Below are 16,937 nucleotides of genomic sequence, written 5' to 3' on the forward strand. Positions count from 1 at the left end.
GTTTACTGAAACTGGTAACGACAATAAGTTAGCACCATCATATGAAGATATTGTCTTTTTAAAGACCATGAATACCCAAGTGTACAGGGATAAAGACAAAACATGGGTCGCTCCGCTACCATTCAAGGCACCCAGGCCAAGGCTGCCAAACAACCGTGAGCAGGCAGCAAAGCGCCTCACCTCCTTGTGCCACACGCTCAACCGAAAAGGAGAGATGAGAGAACATTTTGAGAGCTTTATGAAGAAGATATTTGAAAACAATCATGCTGAGATAGCACCACCCCTTGGAGAGAATGAAGAGTGCTGGTACTTACCTTTCTTCGGTGTTTACCATCCTCAAAAGCCGGGGCAAATCAGGGTCGTTTTTGATTCCAGTGCTCAGCACCAGGGAATTTCACTGAACAGTGTGCTGCTCAAAGGGCCAGATCTCAATAACGGCTTACTTGGGGTCCTGCTTAGAGTCAGGAAGGAGAGAGTAGCTGTCGCAGCTGACATCCGTCAGATGTTTAATTGTTTTCATGTAAGGGAGGACCACAGAAACTTTTTGAGGTTCAGAGACAATGACATGACTAAAGACATTATCGATTACAGGATGAAAGCCCATGTGTTCGGCAACAAACCATCCCCAGCTGTAGCCATATATGGTCTCTGAAGAGCTGCTGAAGCAGGAGCACGTTGCCATGGTGAAGACACATGTCACTTTTTGGAGAGACATTTCTACGTCGATGATGGACTTATGTCTCTTCCATCTGATACACAAGCCATGGATCTCCTTCAGAGGACCCACGCATCCCTGTCTGAGTCCAATCTTCACCTGCACAAGATTGCATCTAACAGTTCAGCTGTGATGAAGGCTTTCCCTCCTGAGGACCATGCAGAAGGAATCAAAGACCTGGATTTCAGTGGAGATCAGGAACCTGTGCAGCGCAGTCTGGGGTTGTGCTGGCAGGTAGCATCTGACACCTTAACATTCAGTATCTCTGTCAAGGACAAACCATTCACCCATCGGTGTGTCCGATCTATAGTGAACAATTATGTGTAAGGCATCTAATAAAATGCTACCTGAGCTCAAACAGAGCATGTTTTTTGAGAGAGAAGGGGGATATAACGTAAAGGGTCACTCCAACTTAAGGATTCGTAGTTTACGAACAACAAGAAAGAGCTTTTGTATTTCAATTCACAGGGTAAAGTTATGGAGAAAGTTAAATGAGAGTTGAAACAAAGTCAAAATTTCATAAAAGGAAATATAAGGTCATTTTCACAAGATATAGAAATATGGGTGAGAGATAGCACTAATGTGTATATGTAAATTGAGGCTTACCCATATGAGTGTGTAGGAATGGATGTATGTATGTTTATACTTGGACATATGTAAACCCAGATAAAATGGAAAATTAATTAACCTGCTTATTTTTATTTTTGATTTGATTTATTAATGAAGGTCATTCTGAAAATATCATATGAGTTTATGGGGTAGGAGTTCACAAGGATCTTCTTCCTGCTCCTTTTCCAGCATGTCAAGATTGCTGTGTTACAAAAATATGTCTTTTGCATTCCTTGTTCTTGTGCATGATTTTATACTATCATGTTCGACATAAATAAATAATATAGCAAAATTTACGACAAAAAAGTCAGTATCAGCCAAAATCAGAATTGGCAGGTCAAACTTTTTAAAGATCAGTAATCAGCGATCAGCCAGAAAAGTAAAATATTTGCACCTCTAATTTCAGAGGTCACACAGTCTTGCTCTGCATCCCTTTAATTTATTAATTATATTGGTTGAATGGATGGACGTTCCTGCAGCCTTCGCAACTCGGACAGATTAGACTGAGCGTTATGGGAGGATAGTCACAGAAAGTCTGGGAAGAGTAGAAGACGTGTGGATTAACTTCAAACAACATTCAGCAATAAAATGGCATTAGTAGGTTTTCCTAATATTGGACAACTACAGATTTGATCTATTTAAGATGTCAGAAGATGTTTGCTGTCAATCATTACATTACATTTCTCTGATTTTTCAGCTGTTCCTTTCAGCTTCCCAGTCTTTTTGGTTGCTTATCCCTGGTTGCGTGTTTCAACTTTCTGCCCGGATTTAATTCACATGCATTACATCTCTGAATTCACCGTCTCACAGTCTGGTTTTTATATTCATTCACTTTGCTTTATTTATTGCTGATACAAACAGGAAGTGTGTTTCTGCAGAACTTTATTTAACCATGACCATTATTAATATTATTTCCTCATTGCACCATGCAGTGCCCACTGAGTGATGGACTTTGACCCAGCCTGCTAATGAATACACTACAACAGCCTCTTTTACATAATTTTCCAACAGGTCTAGTTTTATGTGGGTCTGTATAATACGGAAGAGGATTAGGGCCACTGGAAAGATGAAAAAAATTCTGACTTTAATCTCAGAATTCTGAGATTAAAGTCAGAATTATTTTTGAGTTCACTGAGAAATCTTCAGCTTCTCTGTGAACTCAAGCTGAAGAATTCTGAGATTAAAATCAGAATTTTTTAAAAAAATTTTTCAGTGGCCCTAATCCTCTTCCGTAGTATAAACATATCATATCCAGATAGAAAACTTTGGTCCATCCACTGTTGTTGGAACAAGGACAGAACAGGTACAAAGACTTACCTGGTTCAGCATGAAGAACTGAAGTTTGTTAGAAACATGTTAACACATTTTGTTCTTTTCTAGTTTGAATTAGCTGATTTCTGTTTGGTTGTTTATCTAAACTGGACAATGTGTACATTTAGATCACAAGTACATCTCAATATATTAGAACAGCATCAAAAGTTATTTCAGTAATTCAGTTAAAAAAAGATAATACTATCAGAATCATCACACATGGTGATATTTCAAGCTCTTGTTTCTGTTCATTTACTTTATCATGGCGAATGAAAACCAAGCATTTGGTTTATTACAATATTACACTGGTTATGAGGTTCCCACTTATGAAGATTGGCACCTCTCTTGTTTTCCACTTCTCAGTGAACTCAAGCTGAAGAAGGATGGACCTACATTTCCCAGACATCAGTATGTCTCTGCAGTAGCTGCTGTAAGCTTTGCATTAATCCCCACCTGCCAAAATGTGCTCACACAGCCAGTGCATCTTATTGGCCGAAACTGACTGTTATGTGTAATCTTAGTGCCATTATTCAGCTTTACAGAAGAATGACATTCATTCATTTCAATTCTCATTTACTTAGACTTAAGACAACTTAAGGACCAAACCACTTTTGTCTATGTTTTAATGTAACTGGGATTAAGACTCATAAAAGGCACAATGTATAGTTTTTCATAATTTCTTTCTTTTATGCAAGTGCTTTTGTTGGGGGAAAAAATAGTTGAAATATGAAAATGTTCATTATTAGGCCAACAAAGTATCAGAACAAAAACTCTAAATATTCTCGTGTTCAAATAAATTCAGTCAAATAGATGTATAATGTTTTGAATGAGATCATTTCTGTGTGTCCATACAATGTGAATATATACATGTAGAGTCCATCTGCGGCCATGAAACTGTTAGTTTATTCAGCTGTTTAGCTGTCTGTGTGAGTGGGAGGAACGATGTGTGTGGAGTTCTCTCTGTTGGAGATGTGAGATCAGATTTAACACAAGAACCAACAACAACAGAGAAGCATCTTCAGAGCATTTCCTCCATCCACTGATTGGTGATTGGAGCTCAATGATTGACATGGAAGATCAGATGAGTCTGCCATCTAGTGGACAGAATGAGAATTTACATTGGCTGCCTGTTATTCATGACCCAAAAATCAACTTTGTTTATTCTTTTCTGGTTTGTTATTCTTGCCATTCTTCTGGCTTCGGTATATTCTGCAAAATAGTTTTTCAGTTTTATAGTCATATTTTGTGTGTGTTTTTTTTATTCCCATCTTTGCTAAGAAACATCTAATCTTTAAGAATAAAATTTCTTTTTGTTACTTATGGCTACAGTGAACTACAATTTTTGCAAATGTTAGAGAGTTTCCTAACACATTGTGTTAAAGAGAGAGATGTGCAATGAGACCAATCAGAGCAGGAGATAGTCAGAAGATGTTTGCTGATGATGCAGTTAGTTCAAAATAAGCACTTTTATTCCTTGGTTTTACACATAAGGACTTGGAATCATCTGGTTTTTACCAGGTTCTAACCTTATTTAAATATAGTCTGAAGCTATATTTTCTTAGTTGTTAAACAAAAGAAACACCTCAATATGAAAAAGCTGTGTGAGAAAAAAAACAGTACATCCCTGCTGCTTCATGTCTTTTAGTAACCTGGTGATGCTAATCACAAGCAGTAATATTAGAGAAGAAATGTTGCTGTCAAGTTATCCTGACCAAAAACAACCAATCAAAGCCTGTAGGAGGGTCTTAGCACTGTCAGTCAACCTCATGTACACACTACTCAATATACTAACGGCAGAGAAACAACTCACCATTTATCTGCTGTCATCGGTGGCCATGCTAACTAGCCTTAGCATTCATGGTGGGCTCTACTAGCTACAGAGAGCAAGGTGGGAAAGGAGACTGGGGCATGAGCAGCACCATACACAGGGAGATTGACAGCACTAAGACCCACCTCCTAGCTCCAATTGGTTGTTTTTAGCTGGTGGTGGGAGAAAGCAAAGGAGCTTGAATCTTTTACTCTTTTTTTGGTCTCATACCATACTGTCACGACATGTTGAACAAATATCAACAAATATCTAAAATAATATATTTCTTAGAAAAGTTACAGTCTGCAGCATTATGGACAGTTGCTAATCTCCCTATCGGTGGATGTCCTTCAGCTTCCTCTAACTGTAGACTGTGGAGTTTTCAGAGAAATTACCAGAAATCCATCCATCCATTTTCTGTTTGATGTGTGTATTCTTGTTTCTCAGACTGCATGATGAACATCCACAAGCGATGTGTGGCCAACGTCCCGAGCCTGTGTGGAACGGATCACACGGAAAGGAGAGGACGTATCCACATCTCCGCCCACATCACTGACGACGTTCTTGCCGTCACTAGTGAGTGCTCTCTGTCCATTCATCTCTTCATTTTCACTTTGACACACACACACACNACATTCATTCATTTCAATTCTCATTTACTTAGACTTAAGACAACTTAAGGACCAAACCACTTTTGTCTATGTTTTAATGTAACTGGGATTAAGATGCATAAAAGGCACAATGTATAGTTTTTCATAATTTCTTTCTTTTATGCAAGTGCTTTTGTTGGGGGAAAAAATAGTTGAAATATGAAAATGTTCATTATTAGGCCAACAAAGTATCAGAACAAAAACTCTAAATATTCTCGTGTTCAAATAAATTCAGTCAAATAGATGTATAATGTTTTGAATGAGATCATTTCTGTGTGTCCATACAATGTGAATATATACATGTAGAGTCCATCTGCGGCCATGAAACTGTTAGTTTATTCAGCTGTTTAGCTGTCTGTGTGAGTGGGAGGAACGATGTGTGTGGAGTTCTCTCTGTTGGAGATGTGAGATCAGATTTAACACAAGAACCAACAACAACAGAGAAGCATCTTCAGAGCATTTCCTCCATCCACTGATTGGTGATTGGAGCTCAATGATTGACATGGAAGATCAGGGGAGTCTGCCATCTAGTGGACAGAATGAGAATTTACATTGGCTACCTGTTATTCATGACCCAAAAATCAACTTTGTTTATTCTTTTCTGGTTTGTTATTCTTGCCATTCTTCTGGCTTCGGTATATTCTGCAAAATAGTTTTTCAGTTTTATAGTCATATTTTGTGTGTGTTTTTTTTATTCCCATCTTTGCTAAGAAACATCTAATCTTTAAGAATAAAATTTCTTTTTGTTACTTATGGCTACAGTGAACTACAATTTTTGCAAATGTTAGAGAGTTTCCTAACACATTGTGTTAAAGAGAGAGATGTGCAATGAGACCAATCAGAGCAGGAGATAGTCAGAAGATGTTTGCTGATGATGCACTTTTATTCCTTGGTTTTACACATCAGGACTTGGAATCATCTGGTTTTTACCAGGTTCTAACCTTATTTAAATATAGTCTGAAGCTATATTTTCTTAGTTGTTAAACAAAAGAAACACCTCAATATGAAAAAGCTGTGTGAGAAAAAAAACAGTACATCCCTGCTGCTTCATGTCTTTTAGTAACCTGGTGATGCTAATCACAAGCAGTAATATTAGAGAAGAAATGTTGCTGTCAAGTTATCCTGACCAAAAACAACCAATCAAAGCCTGTAGGAGGGTCTTAGCACTGTCAGTCAACCTCATGTACACGCTGCTCAATATACTAACGGCAGAGAAACAACTCACCATTTATCTGCTGTCATCGGTGGCCATGCTAACTAGCCTTAGCATTCATGGTGGGCTCTACTAGCTACAGAGAGCAAGGTGGGAAAGGAGACTGGGGCATGAGCAGCACCATACACAGGGAGATTGACAGCACTAAGACCCACCTCCTAGCTCCAATTGGTTGTTTTTAGCTGGTGGTGGGAGAAAGCAGAGGAGCTTGAATCTTTTACTCTTTTTTTGGTCTCATACCATACTGTCACGACATGTTGAACAAATATCAACAAATATCTAAAATAATATATTTCTTAGAAAAGTTACAGTCTGCAGCATTATGGACAGTTGCTAATCTCCCTATCGGTGGATGTCCTTCAGCTTCCTCTAACTGTAGACTGTGGAGTTTTCAGAGAAATGACCAGAAATCCATCCATCCATTTTCTGTTTGATGTGTGTATTCTTGTTTCTCAGACTGCATGATGAACATCCACAAGCGATGTGTGGCCAACGTCCCGAGCCTGTGTGGAACGGATCACACGGAAAGGAGAGGACGTATCCACATCTCCGCCCACATCACTGACGACGTTCTTGCCGTCACTAGTGAGTGCTCTCTGTCCATTCATCTCTTCATTTTCACTTTGACACACACACACACACGTTTGTGTGGCTGTCTTTGTGGGGACTTTCCATTGACTTCCATTCATTTCTACAGCCTAAACATTACCTTTTCCCTTTTCCTAACCCCAACCATCAGAAACCTAACCCTAACCCTAACCAAAACTCAATTCACACCTTAGTGTGAATTGAGTTTTGACCTCTGACCCAAAAACAGGGTTTCCCCTTGTGGGGACCAGGCTTCGGTCCCCACAATGTAGAATGTGTCAGGAAAATCGTTCCCACAAGGTATTACAAACAAACAAACACACACACACACACACACACACACACACACACACACACAGCCTCTAAGCAAAGCGGTCCATCAGACTAAAACTGAAACTGGAAAGTCCATTTAGTCGTTCAATTATCCAACGATTGACCCACATCTCCAGCAGGATGTGCACAGCCACGTGCCAGATTCCTCTGCCAGACAGCTGGGGATTGATTATGGAAGAGAAACTACACAGGTGTTAAATGTTGTCGGATGCAGAGCTGTTGAGGGCAGACAGACATGGGCAAAACCAATCCAGACTATCCATATTGCATCTTTTCTTTTTCTGTTGAACTTATTTTTCTCTGCTCTCTCCTCATCAGTCAAAGAGGCAAAGAACCTGGTGCCCATGGATCCAAATGGCCTATCAGACCCCTACGTTAAGCTCAAGCTGATTCCCGACCCCAAGAGTGAGAGCAAGCAGAAGACGAAGACCATGAAATGTTGCCTCAACCCCACCTGGAATGAATCCTTCACTTTGTGAGACTTTCTTATTCTCCTCTCTGTACTTAGTGGTTTCAAGTCAACTTGTTCCTTTTCTGGCATTGTTTTTAAAAAACAGGAAAGGTTGGCCTCATTTTTAGTTACGTATGCAAGCCCCCGCCCCGCCCCCTCAACTACCCACCTCCACCCGCTCATTCCCTCCCCGCCCCCCGGTGTTTTTCTGGCTTACTGTAATAACAGAAAAAAAAGGATTAATTTATGTGCTGAAATAAAGAGAATCAGCATTCACATAAGACCTGCTTTCTGTTGATATCTCTTAGTAAGCTCAAAGAAAGTGACAAGGACCGACGTCTGTCAGTGGAGGTATGGGACTGGGATTTGACCAGCCGGAATGACTTTATGGGATCGCTCTCCTTTGGCATCTCAGAGCTACAGAAACAAGGAATAGATGGATGGTGAGGAGTACAGATTATATTCTGGGCCTTCTGAAACCTTTCCACATTTTGACATATTACATCTGCAGAATTCTGTGTATATTGTTGCTTTTTTACACAAGTGGATAGAATTGTTGGCACTCCTTGGTTAATGAAACCCACAATGGTTACAGAAATAACTTCAATGTGACAGAGGTAATAATGAATAAAAACTATGAAAATGAACAAATGAAAGTCAAACATTGCTTTGCTTTTCAAACATGCTTCAACAAAATTATTAAAAAAAATAAACTCCTGAAACGGATGTGGACAAAAATGATGGTACCCTAAACTTAATATTTTGTTGCTAAGAGGAAAATCTTTTGAGGCAATCAAAAGGTTTTCCTGCAATCACTGCAATCAAACAGTTCATGTAGTTGTCCATGAAACTTCTGCACCTCTCTACAGGCATTTGGCCCACTCCTCATGAGCAAACTGCTCCAGTTGTCTCAGGTTTGAAGCCTTTTCCAGACGGCATGTTTCAGCTCCTTGCAAAGATGCTCAATAGGATTCAGGTCAGGGTTCACTGAAGGCCACTTCAGAAAAGTCCAATGTTTTTCCTCTTAATTTTTCTCTAGAACCCCTTGATAGTCTTGAGATGTCATTATACTCTGCACAGATTCAAGATACCCTGTGCACACATAACGGAGCCCCTTCCATGTTTCACAGTAGTTCTTTTCTTGATATGCTTCATTTTTGTCTCATCTGTTGGTAGGACATTCTCCCACAAGCTTTGTGGTTTGTCAACATGTAGCTTGGCAAATTCCAGTCTGACTTTTTTGTGATTTTTTTTCCAACAATGGTGTTCTCCTCGGTCATCTCCCTTGAAGTCCACTTTGGATCGCACCAACATTGGATGGTGCGATCTGACACTGATGTTCCTTGAGTTTGAAGTTCACCTTTATTGTCTAGCGGTTTTTCTGGGCTCTCTTGTTACTGTTTGTATTGGCCGTCTCTTTGTTTTGCCATCAATTTTCCTCCTGCGGTCACATCCAGGGAGGTTGGCTACAGTCATGTGGATCTTAAATTTCTGAATAATATGAACATCACAGGAACATCAAGCTGCTTGGAGATGGTCTTATAACTTTTACCTTTAACATGCTTGTCTATAATCTTCTTTCTAATCTCCTGAAACAGCTCTTTCCTTCACTTCCTCTGGTCCATGTTCAGTGTGATACACAGCATGTCACCAAATAGCACAGTGACTACCTGTAGCTTTACATATAGGGCCACTGACTGATTACAAGAAACCTGTGATGCTAAGTAATGGACACACCTTGATTTAACATGGTTCCTTTGGTCACATTATTTTCAGGGGTACCATTAGTGTAGAGTGCAAAAGTATTCGGCCCCTCTGAGCCAATGCTGTATGAGGCCTTGAGCACAATTGATTGAGGGGCTCCTCCTGCTGTTAATGGTGTGTTCACACCAAACGCGTTTTGAGCATCAGGCGCGTCTGGTTTACATTCAAAGTCTATGTGGAGGCGTGTCGAGGGTCGTTCTGGCGCGATTTGAACCGTTTGGAGCATTTGACTCGTCGAGCGCGTCCAACAGGTCCGACGCTCCACATAGACTTAGAATGTAAACCAGACAAGCCTGACGCTCAAAATGCGTTTGGTGTGAACAACAGTATTTCAACATGGATTTAGTGGAATACAGCGGGGGTAGTTTAATTGGCCGACTTTAAAAGCAATCAGTTATAATTGTAAATTACTGAGATACTATACATTTGTGAACAAACAGAGCTCAAACTCAAAAATTAAACTCATAGCATTGTTGCTATGGTAACAAAACAATCCAAGTATGAAGATTGTGCTTTGCACTTCTACAAAGTAAACTTACTAGCTCCTTAAACTATTAAAATTAAATGTTAAACAATTTAAAATAATTTCATTTATCTATGCAAAAACTATTAAATCATATTGAACAACACTGACATTCTGAATAAACAAATTTTAAATTTCTCTATGTGCTTTAAAACATTAAAATTTATGGGGTCCCTGAAGGAGCTACTGACTTAATTTGGATGTAACAAAAGTGAAAATAATTCATGTTTATTTTAATTGTATTTTTTTATTTGTTGGTTTTCAATAGCAACAATCTGTGTGTTTCAATAGCATTTCACTGACCAGTAACATATATAATTACCCAATAATATTTTTACAGTTCCTGTCAACTTAAGGTCTTTTAATACAAAAACAAAGTGGGTCGTTGGTGGACCGCCTCAGCATCACGACCACCGAGCTTTGTGGGGGAACCCTGAAGGAAGTTGCTCTCAGTATCTTCTTCAGAGGTTTTTATGTTGTTCCCTTCAGATGTTCTTGGTGCTGCGCAACCACAGGTGAGAGGGGAGGAAACTGTCTTCTCAAAGGGTTTGGTTTGGTTGGTTTGACTCGGTGTACATAGACTTTGACTCACAGACCAGACAGGAGGTAATGTCCTCCTGTCTGGTCATAGAAACAACAAAACAGCCCATAACTGAAAAGATCCACAGCTGAAGTGGGAAATGTGTTGACAGGACAATTATTAATTAAGCTTTTCTTAAATCTCTCCTTTTATTGTTTAAAGAAAATATATAAAAAAATAAAGTTGCTACAAAACATGTAGGAGTCCCAGCAGGAACGTACTCCAGACATATGGAACCAACATTGAACTTTTCATCTGTATGCAAAACAACAGCCATCGAGAAACACTTGCACTGTATGATGCTGCCTCTCACCATTTCCATTTTGAAACATGGTGGTGGTCACATCATGCTCAGGGGATGCATTGTTTTTTTAGCAGAAACAAAGAGGATGATGAATGTAGCTAAATTCAAGGTACTGCTGGAAGGAGACCTGTTACAGGACGTAGAAGACTTTGAGACCAAGATGGAGGTTAGCTTTCCAGCAGGACAGCAATCCTAAACACAGCCAGAGCTCCGGTGGGACGGTTTGGATGAAAGCATATCCATGGTTTCAATGGTCCAGTCAAGTGGCAGATCTAAAAGCATTTAAGAAAACTTAAAAGTTGAATTTCACAGATGATTGTTCTGAGATATTTTCAAAAAAGATGCGGCAAAAATGCTATTTTCTTGATTTGCCAAACCATAGATTGATGATTGAGGTTTTTATGTGAAAATGTGGAAAGGTTCTAGGGTTTGATTATCCTGTAATGTTTAATAAGAAGGACAATAAAGGCAGCGTCTAATGTATGCGTGAATGTCGGACTTCAGGTTTAAACTGCTGTCCCAGGAGGAAGGAGAATACTTCAGTGTTCCTGTCCAGCCAGATGGAGAAGAGGGGAGCGAGTCGATACGACGGCAGATTGATGTAAGATCTGGACAAATAGAAAAGCTAGAACTTTATTGAGCTTGTTTGTTTTTAACTAGGTTTTCTTTCCCCTGTTGTTCCAAACTGTCTCCAGAGGGCAAAAATAGGTCCAGGGAAGCCGTCAGACTCGTCCTCGTCCTCGGTTTGTAAGTACGACAGCAACGGCAATCAGGACCGCGTCAAACTCGCAGATTTCAACTTTATCATGGTTCTGGGCAAAGGCAGCTTTGGAAAGGTCAGACTTCTTTTCAGAAGTGGGTTTCTGACTTTATATAAGACAGTGCGAGCTTTAATTTCTGTTGAGTTTAATTTCTATGGACACCCTTCAGGTGATGCTGGCAGAGAGGAAAGGTACAGATGAGTTGTATGCTGTCAAAATCCTAAAGAAGGATGTGGTGATCCAAGATGATGACGTAGAGTGCACCATGGTGGAGAAAAGAGTTCTGGCTCTGTCCGGCAAACCTCCATTCCTCACTCAGCTGCACTCTTGTTTCCAAACCATGGTAAGATGAGTTCTGCCCATCTTCACACTTACCTACCATCAGCTGTTACTGTTTAAATTGACTCCTCTCACAGGAAAAAGAGGAGTTTATTCCTTTATTCTTTCCTCCTCCATAATTCCCTGTAGGACCGATTGTATTTTGTCATGGAATATATCAACGGAGGAGACCTCATGTATCAGATCCAACAGGTGGGCAAGTTCAAGGAGCCTCATGCTGTGTGAGTATTCATGCTAACACACTGATTACACCTTGAACATTTTGAAATCTGTATGATCATATTTAAGTTTGTGTTCTAAATGAGAAATAGACCTGTGCTGTCATACTTGATGTTAAAGAGTAGAGCTCTGAATTCCCTGCAGGATGTGAGCATCTGCAGGAGCACAGCTGGACTCCATGTTGTGCTCATCTTGCTGGAAAGGTTTAAAAACAGCAGGCAGAATGTGCCACATTGAAATGACAATGCATCTTCATTTTCAGAATCTACTGGTCCCCATCTGGGATAGGCAGGCATTTCAGACCATAAACAGATGTCGGCATATCTGTCCAAACAGAGCACATTGCAGACCAGTGTGTTTGCTGTGAACATTTTGCCCAGGACCACTACGGATTGTTGAACAGGGAAAAATGAAGCAAAGAACCATTTTAGGAAAGAAAAAGTCTGAGCAGAGAAATCTGCTTCAGATGGGAGGGGAGGCAGCACCTGTCCCTCCGTCTGTCTGTCCCTCCGTCTGTCTGTCCCTCCGTCTGTCTGTCCCTCCGTCTGTCTGTCCCTCCGTCTGTCTGTCCCTCCGTCTGTCGTCTGTCCGTCCCCTCACCCAGGGTCTTAACACCCTGGATTTTTTAAAATCATGTAATTTCAACAGATTGACTGTACTTGATGTAGACACACTGACACTTTCAACTTTATGCGCAGAGTACTTAGCAGAGGTAACTAAAATTAATTTTAAAAATCCCTTTTGAATATCATCTCTGACATGGACACTGAACTACCGTGTTTCCCCGAAAGTAAGACAGTGTCTTACTTTCTTTTTATCCCCAAAAGCCCCACTGTGTCTTACTTTCGGGGTGTGTCTTATATTGGAAAAAAATTGTCGAATGTCGAATGAACGTATGGAGAGGGGGACGGCGCGGACGTGGGCAGGAGGCGGCGCGCAGCTAGATGAGAGGTGTTTCCCCGAAAAGTAAGACATATATCTTACTTTCGGGGTACGGCTTATATTAGCCGACCCCCCTGAAACCCCCGATACGTCTTACAATCGGGGGTGTCTTACTATTGGGGAAACACGGTACATGCATCTTACTGACCAGGAGCTGATAGTTCCCGGTCAGTGAACTGAAGAGTTATGGACACGACGCTTTGGAGTTCATCTGGTTCCAAAGCACATTCCAAACTTTGGCTGAAGTGGTGCATTTAACAAGGCTACAGTAAATATATAACAGAGAAAACTAAAGAGAACACGGTTATGTTAATCTGTTTATTGTTTCAATGTAGGAGTAGACAGTTTACCTTGTTATAGAAAAAAGAAAGTACCGTATTTTCCACACTATAAGGCGCACCTAAAAACCTTCAGTTTCCTCAAAAGCTGACAGTGCGCCTTATAATCCAGTGCGCCTTATATATGGACCAATATTGAGCCACAACAGGTCTAGCAACTACGGCAAGCAGCCGCCGACTTCACTTTCACCCGTAGAAGAAGAAGCGCGCGGTGCATGCTGGGATAGTTGTCAGAACGCTGGTTTGTAATATATTAATAAAGTTTGACTGACCTATCTACCTACCGACCGTCTAGAATCAGGTCGTCTGCAGGTCATTTAGCACCACGTTCTCCATGAACATGCTGTGCGCGAACTGAGAAGGGTGACCATCGTCCGGCCACGCCCCGGCCCAGTCGCAGAAGGGTCTCCTCGCTGACCGTAGTCGGACTGTTTTGTTGACATTCTTTATGTCAACAAAGTAGCTTTAGACATTCATCCTTTAGTGCAGCTCCATCTAGTGGATGCATAATGTAACTCCAGCCTCTACTGTAGCATCTATTCTATGCGCCTTATAATCCGGTGCGCCTTATAGTGCGGAAAATACCGTAATGACTTAGTTAGACTGCAATGGTCTGGTGACCTGTCCAGGGTGACCCCACCTTTCACCCATTACTTGTTGGAGATTGGCACCATCACCCCTCGCAGCCCCACTGGGGTATAAGCATGTAAGATGATGGACGGACTTAATTATACTGTAACAAAAGCACTGTGCTACACAACTAAATGTGCATGTTGCTCCACCCTGCTCCACTCGAGCTATGGAGATAAAATCCTACCAATCAGTCAGATTTGCACTTGCCACATCCTGCCTTAAAACAAAAGACGAAATGGAACTGGAAGATGTTAAAGGAAAGCTAGAAGAAGTTGCACTGCTGACTCAAATGTTGCTCTATAAACAAAAGCAGTAAAATCTTAATTACCATAAAATAATATGTTGGTTTTACTTCAGGTTTGAGCCTCTCAAATAGCCTTTTGGCTAACTCTGGCACGTTTACAAAAATGTTAATATGCATTGTCCCTATGCTACCGAATAAATTACATTAAATCCATCCGTCCATTCTGCCCATTCTGTGTTCTAAAGGACGAACACAGAATCATTTGTCTTTCCATAGTTGTTCTCGTCTGTCCATTTGTCCGTCCATCTAATCTGTCCATCCGTTCTTCATATCCTTCCATCCAGTCCATCTGTCTGGTCATCGGCCCACTCCATTCCTCTGACCAATCTGTCCACATTTTATTTATTGTAAGCTATAATAGCTTCATATTTACTAAATGCACAGTTTTGTTCATCTGTGGCTTTTTTCATCACCTTCAAATAATCTTCCAATGTTGCAAAATATACAATTTATGCAACATGTAGTCTTGCAGTAAAATGTTATTTTATTAGTAGAAAACAGCAGTTATCTGCTAAGCTACTAGAACAGCTGTAAAAACCCTGCCACAGTCACTGCAAGCACATTTCTCAGAACACTGTTTTAACCAAACACATCTGTTTTGTGAAAAACTAGCCAGTTGCATCTCACAAAAAAATAGCATATTGTCCACTGGACTAAATGTACCATCACTATTTAAATATGAAGTGGTGTTCTGTGTTTCAGGTTCTATGCAGCAGAAATTGCCATTGGCCTCTTCTTCCTTCACTCCAAAGGCATTGTGTATCGGTGAGCCTGGTTTTGAATCCTTCCCACTCATCAGGTTTTTGTATTTTGTAATTGAACAGTTGTAAGTAATGGGTTGGTTGGGGGTATTTGTACATGTTTACAGAGACCTGAAGCTGGACAACGTGATGTTGGACTCTGAAGGCCACATAAAGATTGCAGACTTTGGCATGTGCAAAGAAAACATGTTTGATGGCCATACAACAAAGACGTTTTGTGGGACACCAGACTACATTGCTCCAGAGGTGTGTTCATGTGTTTTCCTCTCGTCAACTGATACATTTGATCAATTGTTACAAATCTGCAACAACTGATTAACATGTTTTTCTTCCCAACAGATCATTGCTTATCAGCCTTATGGGAAGTCTGTGGACTGGTGGGCTTTTGGAGTACTGCTTTATGAAATGCTTGCTGGACAGGTTTGTGCATCACTTTTGAACAACATTGCTATTATTAACCAGGAGTCGGTACTAAAGGAAAGAAGATAACTAAACTCACATGAAATGATTTAAATTTTAATTCAGCAGTGAACGTTGTCCTGGGGAATTCAGTGTTTTAGGTTTTGTAGATGTATCAGCAGCCTTTGATGCCATCAGTAACACAACAATCAGACTTCATAGGCAGGAATCTCTACATCTGTTTTATAGCGGCACAAATTTTACCTACACATAAGCTTCAGTGGCTGTATGAACTAAATCCTGTCAGTTTCTATTGCTCTAATATAATATCTTGGAACCTCAAGTCTGTTTTATGGCCACATCCTTTGCAACATAGTTAGCAGATTTTTGAAAGATCGTTAATGCATTTCATAAAATCTACAATTACTTTTATAAAGCTGGCATTCAGCTATATTGTTCCTTCAAAAAATCCTACGTTTTTCAAACTGTCTGAATGGCTAAAGGAAATTATAAACTGTTGTAAAAAAAAAACAGTGGCGCAGTTGGTAGAGCTGCTGCCTTGCAGCAAGAAGGTTCTGGGTTCGATTCCCGGCCCGGGGTCTTTCTGCATGGAGTCTGCATGTTCTTCCTGTGCATGCGTGGGTTTTCTCTGGGTACTCTGGTTTCCTCCCACAGTCCAAAAACATGACTGTCAGGTTAATTGGTCTCCCCGTTTTCATCATTTGAGAAATATTATCAAAGTTCAGTGTTGAGATGATTATTCATGCTTTGTTTTTCTCTTGTCTAGACTTTTGTAACACACTTTTTAGCAACAACAAAAAATTCCTTTGGTCAACTTCATTTGATAAAAAAAAAACTTTACATCTACACTCATGTTTTAATTTATTTCAATTGGTTGCTCTTTCATTTTAGTATGGAATTGTTAAAGCCACATACTTCCACTACTTCAAATATTCCCAAGGATCAGATGAACTCACTCTTTACAAACTGTTGCACTTCAGCTGTGGAACAAACTTTCCTTGTTTCTCTGCCGTCTTGAGCATCCTGACTCTCACAAAAAGCAGCTGAAGACATTTGTATTCTAATATGCCTTTTCATCATTTCATATCTGCATTTAAGTGTATCATGTTATTTGTCATATGCCACATTGTGATCTAGTAATACAAACAGAAATTTTAGGTGCATTGCTGTTAAGAAGTGAAAATTAACTTATTCAAATTTTAATCAAAGTTAAAATATTGGAAACAATAATTAAAAAATGTGTATTTTGTTAATCTGCAGCCTCCATTTGATGGTGAAGATGAAGATGAGTTGTTCCAGTCAATCATGGAGCATCATGTCTCTTATCCTAAATCCATGTCCAAAGAAGCTGTTGCTATCTGCAAGGGGGTGA

The 16,937-nt window shown here is 40.1% G+C and overlaps 1 protein-coding gene across 4 annotated transcripts in view; it reads left to right on the plus strand.

Annotated features, from left to right (window-relative positions):
- Positions 1-16,937, plus strand: part of LOC103129836 (protein kinase C beta type-like) — a 92,577-nt gene that overhangs the window by 59,037 nt on the left and 16,603 nt on the right. For 3 of the 4 annotated variants that reach the window (XM_007541045.2, XM_007541043.2, XM_007541042.2), the window contains 11 exons: positions 4,890-5,018; positions 7,545-7,701; positions 7,986-8,120; positions 11,353-11,449; positions 11,544-11,684; positions 11,779-11,952; positions 12,078-12,169; positions 15,087-15,149; positions 15,253-15,391; positions 15,485-15,565; positions 16,826-16,933. In XM_007541045.2, coding sequence (XP_007541107.1) covers positions 4,890-5,018; positions 7,545-7,701; positions 7,986-8,120; positions 11,353-11,449; positions 11,544-11,684; positions 11,779-11,952; positions 12,078-12,169; positions 15,087-15,149; positions 15,253-15,391; positions 15,485-15,565; positions 16,826-16,933 — 1,316 coding nt within the window. Of the gene's footprint in view, positions 1-4,889; positions 5,019-6,744; positions 6,891-7,544; positions 7,702-7,985; positions 8,121-11,352; positions 11,450-11,543; positions 11,685-11,778; positions 11,953-12,077; positions 12,170-15,086; positions 15,150-15,252; positions 15,392-15,484; positions 15,566-16,825; positions 16,934-16,937 lie in introns of those variants that run through there. The other variant, XM_007541044.2, reaches the window with a different exon arrangement.

Source organism: Poecilia formosa, unplaced genomic scaffold (genome assembly GCF_000485575.1).
Source record: "Poecilia formosa unplaced genomic scaffold, Poecilia_formosa-5.1.2 Scaffold583, whole genome shotgun sequence".
Lineage (NCBI taxonomy): Eukaryota > Metazoa > Chordata > Actinopteri > Cyprinodontiformes > Poeciliidae > Poecilia > Poecilia formosa.